General features: G+C 47.4%; 1 protein-coding gene across 3 annotated transcripts in view; it reads right to left on the bottom strand.

Moving 5' to 3' along the window:
- The window catches only part of LOC123362043 (acrosin binding protein), a 59398-nt gene that overhangs the window by 1120 nt on the left and 36166 nt on the right, over window positions 1–22112 (bottom strand). For all 3 annotated transcript variants that reach the window (XM_045002319.1, XM_045002320.1, XM_045002321.1), the window contains exons 6-9: window positions 2999–3131; window positions 2500–2679; window positions 2216–2383; window positions 2048–2134 (exon numbers count right to left, since the gene is read on the bottom strand). In XM_045002319.1, coding sequence (XP_044858254.1) covers window positions 2048–2134; window positions 2216–2383; window positions 2500–2679; window positions 2999–3131 — 568 coding nt within the window. The remainder of the gene's footprint in view (window positions 1–2047; window positions 2135–2215; window positions 2384–2499; window positions 2680–2998; window positions 3132–22112) is intronic.

Raw genomic sequence — 22112 nt, 5'->3', positions numbered from 1 at the left:
AAGAAAACCTTCAAAATATGAACTAATGACATCTGCCTGAATCTGCAGACAGCTTGAAACAAGGGCTCTGAGAGGCTTAACCTGCCACGTTTATTTCAGTGGGTGCTAACTCACATGTCCAATTATGCTGATTTAAAATGTCAGCACTGTTATCTGAGAGACAAGGTCAGTGAGGTAGTATCTGTTAGCAATGTCCGTCCCAGGATCTTAGAGCGACAAGGTATCTGTTTTACATCTAATTACAGCTGTGAATAAGAAGGAAGGAGGAGGATCAATTTATGGAATTTTGCATAATCTACTGTGAGTGACCTTTGAGTTTGTGCTCCTAGTGCATGGTGCCTGGAAGATACACAACTTTTCTGCCCCCAGTCTGTGAAGCCAAAGGTCTTCGAGAAGGAGTGGAGCCTGGGGGGAGTCTAGTTGACTCTGGTGGTGGGTATGGGGTGTGATGTGATAAAGTAGTGGGATAGCTCCCTTTGATGGACACCCAGCCAGCCAGTTAGCTGTAAAATCCCTCTTGGTAGCTGTTCTTTACTTGCTTTACCTCTAAAGGGTTAAAAAGTCCCCCAGATAAAGAGGGGGGGGAAAAGTGGGCACCTGACCAAAAGAGCCAATGAGAAGGCTAGAACTTTTTAAAATGGGGGAAGGAAACTTTCCCTTTGTCTGTTGTTCTCTTGGCTGTAGGGACAGAACAAGGAACAATGCTCTCAAGTTGAAGTGAGGGAGGTCTAGGTTGGATATTAGGAAACACTGTTTCACTAGGAGGGCGGTGAAGCACTGGAGGAGGTAGTGGAACCTCCTTCCTTAGAAGTTTTTAAGGCACGACTTGACAAAGCCCTGGCTGGGTTGATTTAGTTGGTGTTGGTCCTGCTTTGAGCAGGGGATTGGACTAGATGACCTCCTGAGGTCTCTAATATTCTATGACAGAGCAGCAGTGCTGTAAGCAAGAATGCTGTGTAAGGTTTGAACGTTTAGATAAATGCGATCATGTTTATTCGTTATTTTGGCTTGTGGCTCTCCTCTGTGCTAACCCCAGATGCTTTTGTTTGCTTGTAACCTTTAAGCTGAACTCCCAATAAAGCTATGTTGGGTACTTGATTTTTGGAATTGCTCTTTTAAAATCTAGCAAAAGCCCAAGTTCCAGACGTATTTTCTTTCTTTTTGTCTTTAATAAAAATTTACCTTTTTTAAGAACAGGATTGGACCTCCTAAGAGGTTTGTGCACATGTTTAATTAGCTCGTAGCCACAGCTACTTTCCTTTGTTTTCTTTCTCAGCTCTTCCCTGGGGTGTGTGTGAAAGGGCTTGAGGGTACCCCACAGGGAGGAATTCCCAACTGCTCCTTCCTGGGTTCAAAGGGGTTTTTTTGCATTTGGGCGGTGGCAGCATTTACCAAGCCAAGGTTAGAGAAAAGCTGTAACCTTGGGAGTTTAATACAAGCCTGGAGTGGCAAGTATTAATTTTTAAAATCCTTGCGGGCCCCCACCTTCTGCACTCAGAGTGCCAGAGTGGGGATTCAGCCTTGACATGGGGTCAGGTGGATTTCTCGTTGACCTTAGTGGTTGGTGCACCTTCCTCTGCTGCTTTCTCCCCACTGGCACCATTGCATCGATTATACTTAGATTTTTCAAAATCATAAAGACTAGAAAAACTTTTTGATGGACATTTAAATTTTATCACATGAGTCCAAGGCACATGGTATGTGCCTGGTTCTAGGTATAACGAAATCCCACTGAGGAGTCAAGCCTGAAGAGTCCAGCAGAGGATCTCTGATCGCGTTTTGAACATCTGCACCACCTACTACAAGTGGCATCTCTTTTTGGAAACCCAAGTGGGTGAAGCTTGATTTTTGGGTGGAGCTTAGGAGAGTACCACCACACCCATCCCACCCCAATTCAAGTCCTGCAGGAGGGGAAAATCCTGGGGCAGGGAAGGGGCAGGACAGAGCCAAGAGATGGGGAAACTGGAGTTGGGAGGGCTGCCATTCTGGACAGTGAATGGTCAGTGTGGAGCTGGGTAGATCCCTGGGGAGTGGGGCAGCTCCTCACCTTCTGGCTGCTGAGGCTGCGCTGTAGGCACTGGTGACTCTTGAATGCACAGTAATTAGGGTGCTGAACTCTATCTGAGTCACAGATCTGGGGAGAGAGGAGTGAAATGTTAGAGAGAAAATAGAGGCGAGGAGGAGGGGTGAGGGGACAGTGGGGTTCGGCACTTACTTTGTTTGGGAAGTCTCCTCCTTGGAAGAAAGCATATTCCACTTGCAGCCAAAGGATCACGCGGGGGTCATCACAGCCGTGCGTGGCCAGGCGGCCACACCAATAATCTGCACGCAGCCCACCGTACACCTCCATCCCATAATACCCCATTGCCTCCAGGGAACCAACCTGCAAACAGAGGGGAGGATTAGAGACAGGCGAGTGTCCCTAGTGCAATGCCCCGGTTGTGCCTAATCCAAGACCCTGCCTCACAGCCTTGGGTACAAGCGGAACTGGGTCTGTACCTTATTTCCCACAGCCTGATACTGGGCAGAGATGTCAGGGTTGATGTAGGTAGTGAAGGTGCCAACATCGCAGTGAACACGTCTCAGATCTGACACCCCATGGCACTGCTCCCTCTTCAGTGAGCAGAAGGCACAGTCGGGGCACAGTTCCATGTGGTGCCTTCCAAGACTATCGCACACCTAGAGAGGACGAAAACGGCAGGGTGAAGGGGCTGTGGTGGACTGAGTGGGGCAAGGAGGGAGGGCATGGGGAGACTGAGAGCTGGTCTCAAGGGCCTCCCATGCTCTTGCACCAGACTCTGTGTGTAGGTCCCATCTAATTTATAATCTAGCCACTCCAGCCCCAGCCTCTTCCAACAGAAGGGACTGTAGAGAGCAGAGCCAGAGCACTGGCTATTTGGGGAGTTCTCATACACTCCCATACCAGATGCTACAGTCAGGAAGAACTGCTAAGAGGGATTAGGGAGTGTTGCCACAGAGGCTAGATAGTGATTCTTACCGAATCCCCAAATCCAAGGGTTCTTGCCTCCATTCGCTTCCAAGCCTGGGTAACGGCTGATGATAGGCAGATCCCCTCCAGCATTGCATAGCAGAGAATCACCAGAGCCTCATCCCTCTCCAGAGCTAAGAGGCTAATGCAGAGTAAGAAACAGAGAAAGGAGCAGCAAGTCAATTTCTGGGATCTGTAGTTTCCTGCTGGTTCTTTAAGAGATGAGCAGAGAGTGCTGCACTGGCTCATAGTCCAGAAGTTCTGTGTGTTTGTATGAGTGGCAGGCATGTGTGCAGTGTTTGTATGTATGTATATGTGTAATATGTATGTGTATTAGTGTATATTTATCAGTATGTGAAGGGGAATTTGTACAATGACTAGCATTACTGAGTTATCAGGTGGCACTACTGCAGTTCTTGCTAGTTTTGTTTATTTGAAGATATAGGAATTAGATCTTGGAGAACTGCTTATTGTCAGCTGTGGTGACACACAACACAACAGTGCACTGGACAAGGACGTTTCATGCATTTTTAGTGTGCACATAATTGTGTGTGTGTATGCTTGTGAGGAACTCAATAGGCATGGGCCCAAGAGTGGGTGTGTGAGGAACTCACTGTGCACATGCATGCGGGTATTTTTGTGGGCATGAGAAGGCCTCAGCCATGCATGTACAAGAGTATAGGTGCAAGAAACTCTCCAGGCATGTGCACAAGGTTGTGGTTGTGCAGCTGTATAATGAGCTCTCCAAAGGTGTGGGTGAGGCACTCACAGTATGTGTATGTGCATGAGAGTGTTACCAGACCACAGTGAACTGGTCCTATATCTAAACAAATCCTACTTAATAACAGCAGACAACCACTTACTACAGACCCTCTACAGATAACCCAGGGAAAAGATCTGGAGACAAAATTAAAAAGAAAAATATGAGACCGCCCTGAAAACTTCAAAAACCTAATGAATGCTGTAGCGGGGTGAACAGTGGTATGGGGGCCAGTGGTAAGGCAGGTCACCAGCCTGCAGGGGGCACTCCAGGACGCTGGAAGAGCTAATTTCCATGGACGACCAGCAGGAGGCACCGCAGGGGTGAGTCCACACCCTTACAAGTGGTGGAGAATGCGGGCAGGAGCAGTCCACCCCTGACACAAGGGGCTAGAGCACAGACAGCGGGATTATCGCCCAGAGATTTTGGAAGGGGACAATGGAACCCTGGTATACTGGGGTGTATTTTGAAGAGGCCCCAGGGGGTAACTCTGGTTGGGGGACAGGTGTCTGCACCCTGGACGAAGGGGGCTGATGAGCCACAGAGATTATGGTGCAGTGGGCCCTCCACAAGCAGTTGGGCCAGCCAGTGGATGAGCAGCGGACCCTGGCAAGGATCCTCCAGCAGGAGTGGCAGAGGAGAAAGACTTCTTATATCTGCAGAAGGCAGGGACATGTAAAGAGGGATTGTCCCTATTGGGACGGGGGCAGGGCACCTCGCCCCAAAGAGAGACAGGGACAAGTCCCACTGCTAATCCGCTGGGTGAGGGGACCCAGGCGGCTGAGGACATGTTGGGCCTGTAGGCGACAAGGGCACCTGCAATGGCTGTGCCCAGGCCCAAGGCAGTGGGTCCAGGTCAGCCCCGGTAAGGGGGCGGGACCTGGAAGGACCCCGAAAGGTCCAAGGTAGCCAAGAGGCGGGGAGCCTGCTGGGGCTGCCGTGAACTGAGCCACATAAGGAGGCACTGCCCCCTCAGGGGAGCTGAGGTGCGGCCGGTGGAGGTGCCTGGAGACCAGGAAGGGTTGAAGTGTGAAGAGCTGGTGAAGGCGACACGTGGGACAGAGGGGACCCCGTGGGAGGTTGGGACCTAGACCATCGCTGGGCATGCCTTCAGCCGGGGAATAGGGACAGAGGGGGCCCAGCAAGAGGCTGGAACCCAGGTGGTAGTGGAAAGGGTTGCGGTAGGCACCCAGACCCTGAAGGAAGAGGGTCCGGGGGAGTCTGGCCTGCGCGCGCAGCTGGAGGCCCGCCGTGATGCCAAAGCGAGAGCCCTGGACCTCACGCAAGAGTATGCGGCCGTTGTCGAGGAGGAGACTCGTTTGCATAAGCAACTGGAGGAGTCAGAAAAGAAGTGGGTGGTGCTGGAGGCACATGGGCGACTGGTCCAGGCCAGCAGACACCCCTACCCCCAGGGGTGGTGATCTTGGGGGGCGGTGCAGTGGGGTGAGCGGGTGTAGCGGGGTTGGAAAAGCCCTGCAGGGGGCTGGGGAAGGGAGCAAAACCCTGGCTGATTGGGGGAAGTGGCTGCAGCTGGGGCCACACCCCAAACAGACCAACTGGGCCTTATAAGAAGGCCAGGACAGCCAGAAGCTCTGGACTCTCTCTCTGCTTGTAGACAGAGAAGGGCCTGGCTGCTGGGGAGCTGATCAGGGCTGGGGGAAGGCTAGAGGAGCTGGGGAGCTCCAGCCTGGAAAACCCCAGGCTGTGGGCCTAGCTGAGGGCCTAAGACCAGTACTGGGGCTGCAGAGGGGCAGCCCAGCTATTGAGAGAGGCAGCAGGTCCAACCCAACCTTGCATGTGATGAGTGGCGTATACTGCGGTCTGCCCCAGGGAGTGGGGCTAGATGGTGACTGGCAGTAGCCTTACACTGAGGTGAGGTGGGGTTTGTGGGTGTGGGGGTACTGCTAGGGGGGCAGCAACCCAGAGAAAGGGGCACCGGGGTCCTGGGAGGGACACGGGGGCCAGTGGTAAGGTGGATCACCAGCCTGCAGGGGGCGCTTCAGGACGCTGGAAGAGCTAATTCCCATGGACAACCAGCAAGAGGTGCCGCAGGGGTGAGTCCACTCCCTTACAAATGCACATCAAACAAACACTCTGGCCAAATAGCAAATGACATTAACATTGCCACAAAAGACTCTCTGAGTCTTTACCAGACCAGCATAGCATCCCTAACCACACAATCCTAACCACACAAAACAGGACTGCCATTCCAAGAGAAAGCAAAATGATTTCACAGAAGCTGCCATATACTCAGGAATAAAGTGAGAAACTCTCCAACTTAAAACACAGAGAGGTACATGTCACTGACCTACGCACAGCTTGCCACAGCTCACTGATGTACAACAAATCAGTGCTCCAGCAAAAAAACTGGAGCACCTGACGAAAAAATTAACACAGACTGAAGATATGATGGACACCAAATGCTTCTGGCAAATCTGGAAAAAATTGAAGCCAACTAAATTTTAAAAAAAGCCCATCTATTCAGAATAGTAGAATCTGGACAGAGCACTTCTGGGACCTATACAAAGGTATCAAACACCTGAAAACACATTAAAACAATTTGCCTGAACCCATCAGGGTTCGTTAGTTAGTTAACCTAACCATCCAGTCTGGACACTTCCCTGAGATATGGTCAATGGACAAGCTACCTGAATACAAAAGCAGAAATTCCTCAACCTAAACAAATATAAAGGGCTCTGTTTGTGTATCTGTAGTATCTTTAGCAACAGAATAATGCATTACCTGACCAGTAGTTCAGACATGCCAAATTGTTTTTCCTTGAGAAATGAACTATAGGCCACAGGTGCTATCATGGTTACAAGGAGAGCAGTGCCTTACACCCCTTTCCAGTCCCTCTTGAGTGTGCCTCTCACATGACAGTTTTTACTGCCTTCATCCCTGTCTGTGTGGAAGTCCGCCATTTTACCTCTTTTAGACTGGTGTCTGGTTGCAGCCCCTGTTTACCACCTATGATATCTTGACAGGCCTAGCTGTATTTGGTACTTGGAAGAAACATCCTTCTGGGGTTTGTGACCAGCAGCAGACTGAAGTGACTCAAAACAGTGTCTTCAAAACAAATGCATTGTTTATTCACCCAAAGGTACATTGCAACCAGAGAAGAGTGTTAACACAACCAAAGGCATACAGACCTGGCTCTCACCAAAAGTTTATAATTTCCCTCAAGCTTAGTCAAGCCCAGCTGCCTCAGACCCATCCTGCAGGGCCTGTGTCTCAGTCCCTCTACTCTGCAAACAATTCCCTGATGACTGAACTTCCCCCTCCCTCTCTAGAGAGTTAACTGTCTAGTTTCCTTTTGACCTTGGGCCTTCAGCCTTGTCAAATCAGCTATGGTAATTTTGACTGGTGGCTGGAATAGCATCTTCCCAATTAGTGGCCCAGCCACTGTTCTCTTAACTCCCTTGAATTTGCTTACCCAGAGGTGTCTTATCTCTGTCCATTGTCTTGTTTCCTGCTTGTTCTTCCTAACAGCCCCTTTTGATTTAACTCCCTGTAGTCAGACAGAATAATATATGCAGGTAAACTGAGATAGTCCAGATATCTCCCACATTCTCCACAGATGTGATTAACAAGTATGTAAAAGACAAAAAACAGGGAGAAAGATTTGGGCTCTTCATAGGCTTTAAAAAAACTTTTGACTCAATCTGACATCTAGGACTGAACATTAAATTGGTGGGAAACATGACATTAAAGCAATGTTCCAGTCCATCCAATGCAGAATAAAACTAAACAATATGCCAACAGAAGACTCCAGGCAAGAAAGGGAAGTAAAACAGAGATGGAATTTCAGCTCAACCCTTTTGAACACATACACTGATGTTGCTCTAGGACAGGGATCGGCAACCTTTGGCACGCGGCTCGCCAGGGTAAGCCCCCTGGCGGGCCGGGCCGGTTTGTTTACCTGCCGCATCCGCAGGTTCATCCAATTGCGACTCCCACTGGCCGCGGTTTGCTGTTCCAGGCCAATGGGGGTGGCGGGAAGCAGCGTGGGCCAAGAGATGTTCTTGACAGCCGCTTCCCGCTGCCCCCATTGGCCTGGGATGGGGAACTGCAGCCAGTGGGAGCTGCAGTCAGCTGAACCTGCGGACGCGGCAGGTAAACAAACCGGCCCTGCCCACCAGGGTGCTTATCCTGGCAAGCCAGGTGCCAAAGGTTGCCGATCCCTGCTCTAGAACAATCTCCAAACCAGGGGTTTTCCAGTAAGTACCTCTTAGTAGAATTCATAATGCTGAGTTATGCAATGTTGTTGTAGCCATGTTGATGTAACCCTGACTTAGGCACCTAGGCGCTCTATATAACACATTTGAAGAATTAGGCACCTATGAATGGCATTCACAGAAGCCAGCATATGGAGAAGGGAGCTGCCTAAGCTAGCTAGGAGGAAATCTCAAGGAGAGGGGCACCTAAATCTAGACCAGAGGGAGGCTTCTATCTCCTCTCAGAATTCACAGCTGTGAGCCCTCCCCTGGAATTAGGCACCTAAGTTAGGTCAGATCAACCCTTTCTCAGGAAAAATGCAAGAGAGGGACCATTCTACCCTATTATAGTCAATAGTCCAGTGGTCAGGGCTCTCACCTGGGCTGTGGAAGACCTGTTTTCAAGTCCTGCTCTTCTGAATTTGGGCCTCCCATATCTTAGATGAATACCCTAGCCAGTAGGCTAAGGAATATCTGGGGGTGGCCTCTCTCAATCTCTCCTATTGGAGCTGTTCCACTTTGTATAACTGAATAAATAATCAGAGAAGCAGAGAGTCTTTCACAGCCCAGGTGAGTGCCTCAACCACCAGGCTATAAGGTCAATCTCTTCTGCTCTTTGGCAAAACAAATATTTGTTTGCAGTGCATAACAATAATAACCTTTTTTGGTCCTATAAAACCCCTAAACAATAATACAGATTTTTAAGCATCATCTACTGGCACATTTTTATTGTTTCCAGATATACAGACATACAGCACACTTGTAACATCTCTCTTGCCATAAAAGAAACAATAGTTCAAATTAGTTTTTGAATGTATTAGGCAACTTTATTGCTCTTCCATTCTAAGTGATGATATTTTGAGTCTCTTTCCCGCTCTTTCTGTTTGCCTGCAGGAAAATTCTGTGCTGCTAGATTTTCTGGCATCACCATAATGACAAGTCATGAGGGTTGCTAGTAGCTGCATCCATGTGGACTCACTTAAGTTATTCCGAGAGATCAGCTGCTCCTTGGCTGATCTCAGGAAACAATAGCTGCATTGGTAGAATTGTTGTTATACTGTCATCATGTATGATGTTTGCTTCTCTTTGCATACATGTTCCAGCCCTCCATCTCTTGTCTCTCTTATTAGGAACTACTTATACTCTGACTAGCTGTCATATCTGGAGCTCAGGAAGCTCTTTGTCTTTTAGCTATAGTAGTATTTGGCTTGTTGTCACTGCTCTTTAACTTGGTCTGTCACCTTTTCCACCACTACTGGCTTCAAAAGCTTATTTGCTGTGAGCAGTGGAGTCCAGGGTCTGCACGATATGAGATGCTTTAATGGGCTGCAGCCCATGTACCCATGCTTTCTGTTGCTGTATTTCTCCAGCACAGTAGAGCTGTCCATGGATCTTCACTATCCCAGTTTGTCTTTTCTAGTAGTTTCTTGGCAATCTTGACAGATGCTTCTGCTTTGCCATTAGACTGGCTGTGATAGGGAGAGGATGGGAAATGTTCAAATTCCCAACATGCAAACTGAGGTCCATTATCTATGACAAGAGTCCTGAAATTCCATGCCAGGCAAACTGAGCTTTGCAGCATTCAGTGACAGAGGCTGCTGCTGTTGTATATAAGGGAATTTATTTCCCAGTAATCCAAATACTCATCAACCATCAAAAGGTAGGCTCCAGGCTGATCATCTTGTAATAAAACTGCTCCCAATGCTCACTCACTAGCATCACATAGAATAGTTACAAGTTCCTTCACAATTTTACATAATATTTTAGGTAAACTGGGTGCCCTTTCAAACAAAACGGTGTGTTCAGACATGTAGGAACATTGAGTGCAGGCCATACCTATGGAATGAGGGACTGTAGCCTGGACAGCAGCAACAAAGAACTCAGACAAGCTCCCATTGTGATGCTGTGGTAGAAAGGGCTAATGCAATCCTTGGATGTATAAACAGAGAAGTAGTGAGTAGTAGGAAGGTGATTTTTGCCTCCATATACAGCATTGGTGAGAGCGATTCTGGAACAGTGCATCCAGTTCTGGTGCCAAATTTAAAAAGATTGTTGAAAAATTGGAGGGTGTGCAGAGAAGAGCCACAAAACTGACTCAAGGACTTAAGAAAATGCCTTAGAGTGAGACATTTAAAGAGCTTAATCTGTTTAGTTGATCCAAACGAAGATTAAGAGATGACTTGATTACAATGTATAAATCCAATACCTTCATGGGAAGAAAATACCAGGTACTGAAGAGCTCTTAAATCTAGCAGAGAAAAGCAGAACAAGAACCAATGGCTGCAAATTGAAGCGAGACAATTTCAAATTAGAAATAAGGCACCGTTTTTTAACAGTAAGATTGATTAACCATATGATAACAGGACATATGCAAACCTATTAAGAGCCGTGGTGGATTCTCCATCTCTTATTGTCTTCAAATCAGGGCTGGATGCTTTTCTTGAAGATAGACTTTAATCGAATACTTTAATCAAAAAAGTTATAGGGCTCAATAAAGGGTAACTGGGTGAAATTTTCTGACCTGTGACACATTAACACCTCTCAGGAATGATCTAGATGTACTTAGTCCTGCCTCCGTGTGTGTGTGTGTGTGTGTGTGTGCGCGGGGGGGGGAATGGGGGGGCACTAGATGGTCTCTTTGGGGCCCTTCCAGTCCAGCATTTCTATGACTTTTGTGACAAAATGTCAGACTGGATGAACTAATGGTCCCTTCTGACCTTAAACTCTGTGTTTATGAATTAACAAATCCCACAAATTACTGTATATCTTGCACATTTGTGGAGAAGGAATGCCCCACATGGCTTGGACCTTCTCAGGGCTTAAGCCCTGTGCTGTTCGAAGGTGTCTGATATACAACATAGCTGACAGGCAGGATCTATTTTTTTTCCCCACTCAGTTTGAGATTCACTGACATGTACTATAAAGCAGTACATGATCATGATCAGCATTAATCTTTTTGAGGGAGTCTCCACAACCAAACACTAAGGTGTCATCTGCAATTACATCAGCCCCCTTGAGTCTCTCTAGCACTTCACGTTGACATCTCTGGTATGCTTCTGGCACTAGAGGAAAGGCACATGGCATTCACAGCCATCTAGATCTGACCAGAAGGGTCCAGAAAGACATCAAATGAGGGCTTTCTTCATCAGGTGTTAGCACCAGAAACCATCTTTGGACAAGAAAAGACCTTTGCCTTTGGCAGGATCCCTTCAATTGTTGATAAGTGATAACAGGAGCATTGTCGAGTTTTCTTGAGGAGTAAAAGGTCAGTGCATAGGCAGAGTTTGCTTGGTTTTCATACAGTTTCACCCCTGGGTTGATTTCCAAGGGCCATTCTCCAGGAAGGCATCCAAGGCCTGTAAAAGCATCCCAATGATAGGGACTCTTTAATGCAATGCTTCATCTGTCATTGGCAAAAGCCCCCACTGGTTCTGCTGAGGCACCTGTGGCATTTCAATTACAGCAGAACCCTGTTTATTGGACCTATTTGGGACCAGAGCCAGATCGGATAATCAAAAATTGGGATAATCTAAAGAATGGAAAAGTGAGAGTCTGCAGAGCCATCTAGTGGCTACATGAGAGATCATCTGCTCTGGACCAGCGTGAGCTGGTTGTTTGGTTAATTCGGAAAGCCAGAAAATGGAGAGTCAGATAACGGGGTTCTACTGTATTTCAAATATGAATCTTCCTAGGGGTTAAATTAATGTGCCATTGGAGAGATTTAGCCTGGAGTTGTTTGTTTTCCAGTAATGTGAGTAATTTATCTTGTGCAATTTTACAGTAATCTTTGCCTTGCAAGTAAAGCAACTGCCAGTTTGAGATGGGAATGTCAGAGCTGGGTCATGCCTGAAGTTTTAGTTTTGCAAACCATAGTTTTCCTTCATAGTTCATGGCCTCAGTGCAGTGGGTGTTGGCGAAGACAGAGCTGGGCTTTAGACTCCTTTTAGTCTCTCTTGAATTCAACCTTCAGATAGCGAGCCTGGCTTCCCTCACCTCTCTCCGTGGAAACCGGCAGTCCAACCACTCTGGGGCTGGATCTCTGGGGTGCAGCCCATTTACTACTTGTGTTAATACAACAGGCCCAGCTGGGTTTGGCACCCCTCAGTCCTCTTTCTCCGGGCACCTGTGAGAACAGGTGATTAAAGTAGCATTTAGCTGCCAAAGGGAATACAGCATTTAGGAGAATGGGATAACAGCAAAGACTCCTATGCACATATTTCCTTACCTAGGCATAACCATTGCTCAGATTGGTCCAGCTTATTCCCCAGTCTGGGCAGGGAGAGTCAGGTCATGGCTACACTTGCAGATGTAGAGCGCTGGGAGTTAAACCAGCCTTCGGAGAGCGCAGTAGGGAAAGCGCTCCAGTCTGTCCACACTGACAGCAGCAAGCGCACTCGCGTGGCCACATTTGCGGCACTTGCAGCGGCTTTGGGAGTGGTGCATTATGGGCAGGTATCCCACAGAGCACCTCTTCCCATTCTGGCGCTGTGGCTTGTGGGAAGAAGCCAGGGGGTGCGGAGCATTCTGGGTCCTGTCCCAACGTCCCGTGATGCATCACTTCGCATCCCAGCAATCCCTCTGCTTCAGTCCACATTTGGCGCTATCTTTCAATGTTTTTTGTGCTGCGCGCTCTGTCTTCCCTTTCGATTTGCAGGAATGGAGTGCGAACCGCTGAGGAATATGCTGACAAGTCTCACCAGCACGTAACGTTTGGCAGTCGAGTTACTCCTAAACATCCAAACTGACAGTGGGGACTCCGATGATATCGACTCAAGTAATGCATACAACACGAGATTGCTTGTGGCATTCATGGACATGCTCATCACTGTGGAATACCACTTTTGGGCTCGAGAAACAAGCTCTGAGTGGTGGGATGACATCGTCATGCATGTCTGGGATGATGAGCAGTAGCTGCAGAACTTTCGGATGAGAAAAGCCACTTTCATGGGACTGTGGATGAGCTTGCCCCCACCTTGCAGCACAAGGACATGAGATTGAGAGCTGCCCTGCCGGTGGAGAAGCGGGTGGCTATTGCAATCTGGAAGCTGGCAACTCCAGACAGCTACCGATTGGTCGCTAACCAGTTTGGAGTGGGAAAGTCGACCGTTGGAATCGTGTTGATGCAAGTTTGCAGGGCCATTAATCGCATCCTGCTCAGAAGAACAGTGACTCTGGATGCATGACATTGTGGCTGGCTTTGCACAAATGGGTTTCTCTAACTGCAGAGGGGTGATCGATGGGACGCATATTCCAATACTGGCACCAACCCACCTAGCCTCTGAGTACGTTAATCGGAAGGGGTATTTCTCTATGGTTCTCCAGGCGCTTGTGGAGCACCATGGGCGTTTCATCGACATTAATGCAGGCTGGCCTGAAAAGGTGCATGACATATGCATCTTTTGGAACACTGGCCTATTCAGGAAGCTGCAAGCTGAGACTTTTTTCCCAGACCAGAAGATCACCGTAGGGGAAGTCAAAATGCCCATTGTGATCCTTGGAGACCCCGTTTACCCTTTAATTCCGTGGCTCATGAAAGCCTGCACAGGGAGCCTTGACAGCAGCAAGGAGCGGTTCAACAACAGGCTGAGCCGGTGCAGAATGACTGTGGGGTGTGCTTTTGGCTGTTTCAATGGCCGCTGGTGCTCTCTGTATGGGAAGCTGGACTTGGCTGATGACACCATCACCGCGGTTATATCCGCGTGCTGTATCCTCCATAACGTTTGTGAAGGGAAGGGTGAACGATTCACTTAGGCATGGAACTCAGAGGTTCAACACCTGGAGGCTGAATTTGAACAGCCAGAGAGCAGGGCTATTAGAGGGGCCCAGCACAGGGCTTCAAGGATTAGGGATGCCTTGAGGGAGCAATTTGAGGCTGAAAGCCTCCAGTAATGTCTGGTGCCCTGCACGGGAGTGAAGTGCAGTGGTTCCAATGTTAGTAGGAATCTGTGTTTGCTATGCTGACTTGCAGTGACTGTTGTTTTCCTGGGCTAAGGTATCTTTTATGTTATGCAATAATAAATAATGTTTTCAAAGCCAAAAAATCCATTTATTGAAAAGAAACACAACTGCTTGGGAAACAGAAAAGGCAAGGGGGGTGGTGGTGAATGGTACAATCACAGGTTTGCATATGTCCTGTTATCATACTCAGCCTTCCTGTCTGGAGTACTGTGCAATGAGTGCTGCACTTCAGGATGGCTATGCTGCATGGTGATGGGGGTTGCGTGCAGTGGGTAAGGGTCATAGTTTGCAGGGCTGGGTGGTGAAGCTACAGGTGTTGGAGGCAGCTGGTGGTGGTAAGAACCAAGATGTTGGGGAAAGTGGGTTGGAGGTGACATGGGGGCACAAGGGAAAGAGTTTTGGGACAAGGGCTGCAGAGGGGGGTGCAGTAGTGCTCCACTTGCATGGCTACCAGCGCCTGGATAGAGTCCGCTTGGTGCTCCATGATGCTTATCAGCCGTTCCGCACTTTTGTGCCGGCGCTCCTCATTCTGCTGGCGGATCCTCCTTTCACTCTCACTCCAATCCTGCGCTTTTAGATTCTCATTAAGTGACTGCTGCATTACTTCATGCAGCATGTCCTCTTTGCTTCTACATGGCCTCTTCCTAATTCTTTGCAGTCTTTCGGCCGGTGATAACACAGATGGCTGAGATCTCAAGGTTGCATCTGTAAAGGCAAAATGCAACACTTAACAGAGGCAGCATTGTTCACACCAGACAGAGCAATGATTCCCCTGTACTTAAGGACAAGGACAGTCTACACAATAACATAATTTGCCCATCCCAAAGCAAGCGCACATAACCCACGGGAGCCCCCAAATGGTGAGTAAGCACAGGGTCAAGGGGGACTGATTGTTTCATGGCTGTACTGTCCTCTGGGTTTCTATGCCTTGAGGAAAGCTAACAGCTGCAGAAGGCCCCTACACTGAACCTGTCCCCACATTTTCCACAGGAGTTTGTCCTGGAAGATATCTCACTGCTGAGGGAGACCTGGGAAGCAAGGGAGGATCTTCTACTATAATGCGGCTTCTGCCCTGGCCCATATGCAGCTTGTCTGTGCACAGCAATGGTCCCCTCGCCCCTCATGGCACAGTGGCCTGGACATGTTAGCCTGACTGTGACAAGGACCACAATGGCTCTCCCAAGAAACCTGAGCAAGCGCATTACCCAAGTTCTGGATGAGACCTTTGAAGAGATCACTGAGGCCGATTACCGTGATGTAAGAGAGCACATCAATGCCCTATTCCGCATCTAGGCATGCATGCAGCCCTAACCCTCCTCGCCCTAAGAGCCCGCATCGAATAACTTCCTTCCCAAAATAAAAGCCACTTACCGGGCACCTCCTCTGGTGTTTGTCCTTCCCCAAGCACCGGCCACCGCGACTGGCTACCTTCCTCCTGGCTTGAAAACAGCTCCTGGCTGCCTGCATCTAGGGATTCTGGGGTGTCTTCCTCCTCCTCAGCACCCTCGCTCTCACTTTCCTCCTCCTTCTCCTGCCTTGTTGAACTGGGCTCTGAAGTGTCCACGGTGGTACTTGGAGTGGAGGGGGAGTGGCCCCCAAGTATCGTGTCCAGCTCTTTGTAGAAATGGCAGGTCACGGGGGTAGCACTGGAGTAGCTGTTTGTCTCACGGGCTTTGTGGTAGGCACTCTGCAGCTCCTTCACTTTAACCCTGCACTGCAGTGTGTCCCGGTCATGGCCTCCTTCCAGCATGTCCACTGATACCTGACCAAAGGTATTGTAATTCTTACGGCTGGAGCACAGCTGGGACTGGACAGCTTCCTCCCCACAAACACTGATGAGGTCCAGCACTTCGCCATTGCTCCATACTGGGGATCGCCTGGCACGTGGAGGCATGGTTGCCTGGAAAGATTTGCTGAGAGCACTCCATGCCTGTCTGAGCAAACAGGAAGGGGATTTTCAAAATTCCCAGAGAATTTGAACGGTTCGTCACCTGAGGGCAGGGCAGTAGAGTTCAAAGTGATGACCAGATTGGCTAGAACAGGCATTGTGGGACACTTCTGGAGGCCAATCAGAGCGCATTAACAGACCAGGGCGTCCACACTGGTGCTGCAGCGCTCCAGTGGGGGCGCATCAAACGTTATTCCACTTGCTGAGGTGGAGTACCAGTCAGAGCACTCTACGTGCCTTGCCAGTGTGGATGTGTCATGAGTTACAGCGCACTGGTAACTCTCAAATGTAGCCATGCCCTCAGCCTGCTTGCTGCAGTGCCTGTATCTCTCTGTTAGTCTGGGTGCCAGCCTCAGTCTGCTGACAACTCACTCAGTCCCCTTCTTCCCAAAGCCAGCAGGTTTAAGGTTTAGACTCCTTTCTGATCCTAGACTGTTTGCCTTGGGAAGAATAAACCATGCCAGCCTAAATGGTGTCAGGTAGGTACTTACTTCCCAATCCAAGGACCAGCCATTGAACTCCTTTGAAGTTGTTTCCTCTAGGTGTCTTATCTTTGCCATTGTTTCATTTCCTGTTGGTTTCTCCCTTAACAGCCTGTTTTGCTTTAACTCTGTGCAGTCAGGCAGGATAATAATGCAGACAAGGCAGAAGTGTTCAATAATTATTTCTGTTCTGCATTTGGGAAAAAGACCGATGATTTCCATTCCACTAGTATCTCCTGAGGATGTTAAATAGCAGGCAATAAAGTTTAGACATTTTTAAATTAGCAAGTCTGGATAACTTACATCCAAGAATTTTAAAAGAGCTGGCTGCAGAAGCTTGCTGGACTACTAATGTTGATTTTCAGTAAGTCTTGGAACTTGTGAAAATACCAGAAGACTGAAAGAAAGCTAATGGGGGCGCAGGAACAAACCATCCGGAAGTGCAGAAAGAATAGCATATATGGTAGGTGACCAGCTTGGCTTAACAGTGAAATCTTTGGTGATCTTAAACTCAAAAAGGAAACTTACAAGAAGTGGAAATTTGGACAGATGACTAGGGAGGAGTATAAAAATATTGCTCGAGCATGCAGGGATGTAATCAGGAAGACCAAGGCACAACTGGAGTTGCAGCTAGCAAGGAATGTAAAGGGTAACAAGTAGGGTTTCTACAGGTATGTTAGCAACAAGAAGGTGGTCAGGGAAAGTGTGGGACCCTTACTGAATGGGGGAGGCAACCTAGTGACAGATGATGTGGAAAAAGCTGAAGTACTCAATGCTTCTTTTGCCTCGGTCTTCACAGACAAGGTCAGCTCCCAGACTGCTGCACTGGGCAGCACAGTATGGGAGGGGAGGTAAGCAGCCCTCAATGGTGAAAGAACAGGTTAAGGACTATTTAGAAAAGCTGGACGTGCACAAGTCCATGGGTCCAGATCTAATGCATCCAAGGGTGCTGAGGGAGTTGGCTGATGTGACTGCAGAGCCATGATCTTTGAAAACTCATGGCGATCGGGGGAGATCACGGACAACTGGAAAAGGCAAATATAGTGCCCATATTTTGAAAAGGGAAGAAAGAGAACCCAGGGAACTACAGAAAGGTCAGCCTCACTTCAGTGCCTGGCAAAATCACGGAGCAGGTCCTCAAGGAATCCATTCTGAAGCACTTGGAGGAGAGGAAGGTGATCAGGAACAGTCAACATGGATTCACCAAGGGCAAGTCATACCTGACCAATCTGATTGCCTTCTGTAATCAGATAACTGGCTCTGTGGATATGGGGAAAGTAGTGGATGTGACATATCTTGACTTTAGCAAAGCTTTTGATTGGATGAACGGACTATAAGGTGGACAGAAAGCTGGCTAGATTGTGGGCTCAACAGGTAGTGATCAATGGCTTGATGGCTAGTTGGCAGCTGGTATCAAGCAGAGTGCCACGGGGGTCAGTCCTGGGACCGGTTTTGTTCAGCATCTTTATTAATGATCTGGATGATGGGATTAATTGCACCCTCAGCAAGTTTGCAGATGACACTAAGATGTGGGGAGAGGTAGATAAACTGGAGAGTAGGGATAGGGTCCAGAGTGACCTAGACAAATTGGAGGATAGGACCAAAAGAAATCTGATGAGGTTCAACAAGGACAAGTGCAGAGTCCTACACTTAAGAAGGAAGAATCCCATTCACAGCTACAGGCTGGGGACCGACTGGCTAAGAAGCTGTTCTGCAGAAAATAACCTCGGGATTACGGTGGACGAGAAGCTGGATATGAGTCAACAGTGTGCCTTTGTTGCCAAGAAGGCCAATAGCATATTGGGCTATATTAATAGGAGCATTGCCAGCAGATCGAGGGAAGATTATTATTCCCCTCTATTCAACACTGGTGAGGCCATACCTCGAGTATTGCATCCAGTTTTGGTCCCCCCACTACAGAAGGGATGTGGACAAATTGGAGAGAGTCCAGCGGAGGGCAACGAAAATGATTAGGGGGCTGGGACACATGACTTATGAGGAGAGGCTGAGAGAACTGGGGTTATTTAGTCTGAAGAGAAGAGTGAGGGGGGATCTGATAGCTGCTTTTGACTACCTGAAGGAGAGTTCCAAAGAGGATCCAGCTAGGCTGTTCTCAGTGGTGGCAGATGACAGAACAAGAAGCAATGGTCTCAAGTTGCAGTGCAGGAGGTCTAGGTTGGATATTAGGAAACACTATTTCACTAGAAGGGTGGTGAAGCACTGGAATGAGTTACCTAAGGAAGGGTTGGAATCTCCATCCTTAGAGGTTTTTAAGGCCCAGCCTGACCAAGTCCTGGTTGGGATGATTTAGTTGGTATTGGTCCTGCTTTGAGCAGGGGATTGGACTAGATCAAAAATCTAGAAAGAAGCTATTTTAATCTCAGCATACATGTAAGTTTTGTGATATTTCAAAAAATAAAATTTTATTTTACAGTATAATATTGTTTTTATTTTGAATTACATATGGGGGGGCACCATAATCTTTTCAGTGCTTAGGGCCTCTAAAGCTCTTAATCCGGCCCTGGCTGGAAGAAAACAAAATTATTACTGACAAAGTTTGCAGAGGACAAAAATTCAGGGAGTGGTAAATACTGAAGAGAACAGGTCACTGATACAAGGTGATCTGGATCACTTGGTAAGCTGAGTGTAAGCAAACAATACGTGTTTTAATATAGCTAAATGTAAATGCATCTGTGACGATGGCTAGAAAGGGTTAAACATCCTCCAAAATAAAGAACCCTGTAGTGTGAATGGTGGAGGAACAAGCAAATGGCCTTATGTTAATTTGTATAGCTAAGTACCAATGATGGACCTCCTTCAAAGTCATCCTAATTACCTTTTTGTTCCCTGAGGAACTCCAACTTGTCAAAAAACATGAAACTGTATAAAAGATCCTTGGATCCTGATTCTGTTATCTCAGATCTGCTCTGGCTACATCAGGGGAAGTTTGAGTCGCAAGACTGAGGTCCCAGTTATGCTGGCACACCCTGAATACGAGATTTGGACATTGTACTATAACCTATGAACTATTTCTGAAATAACTCTTTGCAACTACAAAGCTCACCATCTCTGCTGTGAATCTGCACCTCAATGAATTGAGCTCATGTCTGTATGTATATTGATCTTTTAACCATACTCCCTCTTTTGTTTTTTTTTTTTAAAGTTTAGTTTAGTTAATAAGAATTGGCTGTAGTGTGTAGTTGGGTAAGACCTGAAACATTCATTAACCTGGGAGGTAATGTGTCCAATCCTTTGGGACTGGTAGAACCTTTTCTTTTCTTTTCTACGATGAAATAAGATTTTCAGAAATCATCATATTTGACATGAGTACCTGGCTGGAGTCCTAAGGCTGGATCACTGTGTTGTTTGGACGTCTGAGTAACCAGTGAGGTAATAAAGAAGCTGTTTTATGCTGGCTTGGTAAATCTAAGCATTGGAAAGTCCACCAGCTTTTAGGGGGTGGGGATAGCTCAGTGGTTTGAGCATTGGCCTGCTTAACCCAGGGTTATGAGTTCAATCCTTGAGGGGACCATTTAGGGATCTGGGACAAAAATCTGTCTGGTCCTGCTTTGAGCAGGGGGTTGGACTAGATAACCTCCTGAAGTCCCTTCAAACCCTGATAGTCTATGATTCTTTGCAGTCTGCCCTAATTGAGTGACCACAGCTAGCTCCCCACTAGGACCCCGGTCACAGTATCCATCTAGGAACAAAGAACGTAGGCCATACTTATGGGACACAGTGATTCTGAACAAGATTTGGAGGTTGTGGTAGAAAATCAGATAAATATGAGCTCCCACTGTGGCCAAAAGGGTGATTGCAATCCTGGGGTGCATAAACAGGTGAATCTTGAGTAGGAGTATAGAGGCTATTTTACCTCTGTTTTTGGCACTGGTGCAACTGATGCTGGAATGCTGTGTCCAGTTCTGGTGTTCATAGTTCAAGAAGGATGTTGATAAATTGGAGAGGGTTCAGAGAAGAGCCACAAGAATAATTAAAGAATTAAAAAAATGTTTTATGCACTGAAAGAGCTCAATGTATTTATATTAACTAAGAGAAGAATAAGGGGTTACTTGATCATAGTCTATAAGTACATACATGAGGGAATAAATATTTAATAATGGGCTCTTCATATGCTCCATACTTAGCAAAGAAAAGTATAACATGATCCAACCGTTAAAGGAAGGTAATAAGTTGAAGCTTGACAAATTCAGACTGGAAATAAGGTATATATTTTTAATAGTGAGAGTAATCAATCACTGGAACAATTTACCAAGGCTCCAGGTGGATTCTCCATCACAGATAAAGCTAAGAGCTTTGGGTATTTATAGTAAAAGTCACAAACAGATCATGGGCAATGAAGAAAAATTCATGGAAGTCCTGACTTTTACTAAAAATATGAATGACCAAATGGGCAATTGTGGGGTCCCCACACTGCCCCCAGGGGACCCCGACTCAGGTCCTCCCACTCCTGGTGGCTGGTGGATTTCGGGGTCCCTTGCCGCCCACAGCTCAGAGCAGCCAAGAAGTGCAGCTACCTGCAGCAGCCAGGAACTGCAGGGGGCCCCCGCTGCCCACAGCAGCTGGGAGCTCCAGGGCACCCCGCCACCTGCAGTGGCCAGGAACCTCATGGCACCCCCACTGCCTGCAGCAGCTCAGAGCTCCAGGGCACCCCCGCCACCAGCGGCAGCCAGGAGCTCCAGAGTACCCCCGCTGCCCACGGTGGCTTGGAGCTCAGGGACAGCAGGGGTACCCCGCAGTTCCCAGCTGCCACAGGCAGTGGGGAAATCCTGCAGCTCCTGGCCACCACAGCCTGAAGTCACAGAGGTCTCTGGAAGTCACGTGGATTCCGTGACTTCCGTGCCCTCCTTGAGAAAATCGTAGCCTTAATCACAGACAATTTTTAAATCCAGATTGGATAATTTTCTAAAATGTGTGTTCTAGCAATTATTTAGGGGCAGTTCTCTGGCCTGTGTTATACAGGAGGCCAGACTAGATGATCACAATGGTCCCTTCTGGCCTTGGAATCTATAAAATATACCTCTCATATATAATATTGCCAACCTCAAACATTTAAAAGTAATGAGTATTTAAGGCTTTTAATTTAGAAGCTTAAATACCTTTGAGGATCTGGACCTCATTGCCTCAGATCAGTCCCCAACAAAGAATTGAAGTAGTGAAAATATTTTACTTCTGACACCATGTGAAAAGCTGCTGTAAGGAGCTGCACACAAGAAGCCATTTGCAATGCATAGCAAGAAGTCTTATTGGTCCTACAAGCCCCAGGAACAAATGCTGCATATTCTTGAGCACCTTAACTATTTACATACATACATACATACATACATGGAGCACTCTTGTAATCCTGGTCATATAAGATGATCTCTTAAGAAACTTATACCTCCCATAAACCTACTGTAATACATGGGCCCCACAGGTCAAATTGGAAAAAAAAACAGTTCATCGTATTTCAGATACAGTCCCAAAACATCTAAAACAAAGTAATATTTTATTACAGAAACATGATCATTGGACACACCCTAAGTCACACATATCTTAGTCTTGTAATAAATGCATGAGGGAGCTTCTAATTGGCTAGAAAGGCTTTCTATGACATGAAGAAACTGCTAGGTAGATATAACACACCAATAAAATCACTGTAACGTTTGATGGTATAATCCAACCCATTCTGCTATTTGGGAATGAAATCTGGGGCCCAACTTTAATAGCTGACTACAGTGTCTGAAATAAAACTGCAGTAGAA

The sequence above is a fragment of the Mauremys mutica genome, chromosome 1, assembly GCF_020497125.1.
Source record: "Mauremys mutica isolate MM-2020 ecotype Southern chromosome 1, ASM2049712v1, whole genome shotgun sequence".
Lineage (NCBI taxonomy): Eukaryota > Metazoa > Chordata > Testudines > Geoemydidae > Mauremys > Mauremys mutica.
The sequence above is the reverse complement of the archived record's forward strand: the minus strand, read 5'-3'. Positions and strand labels throughout refer to the sequence as shown.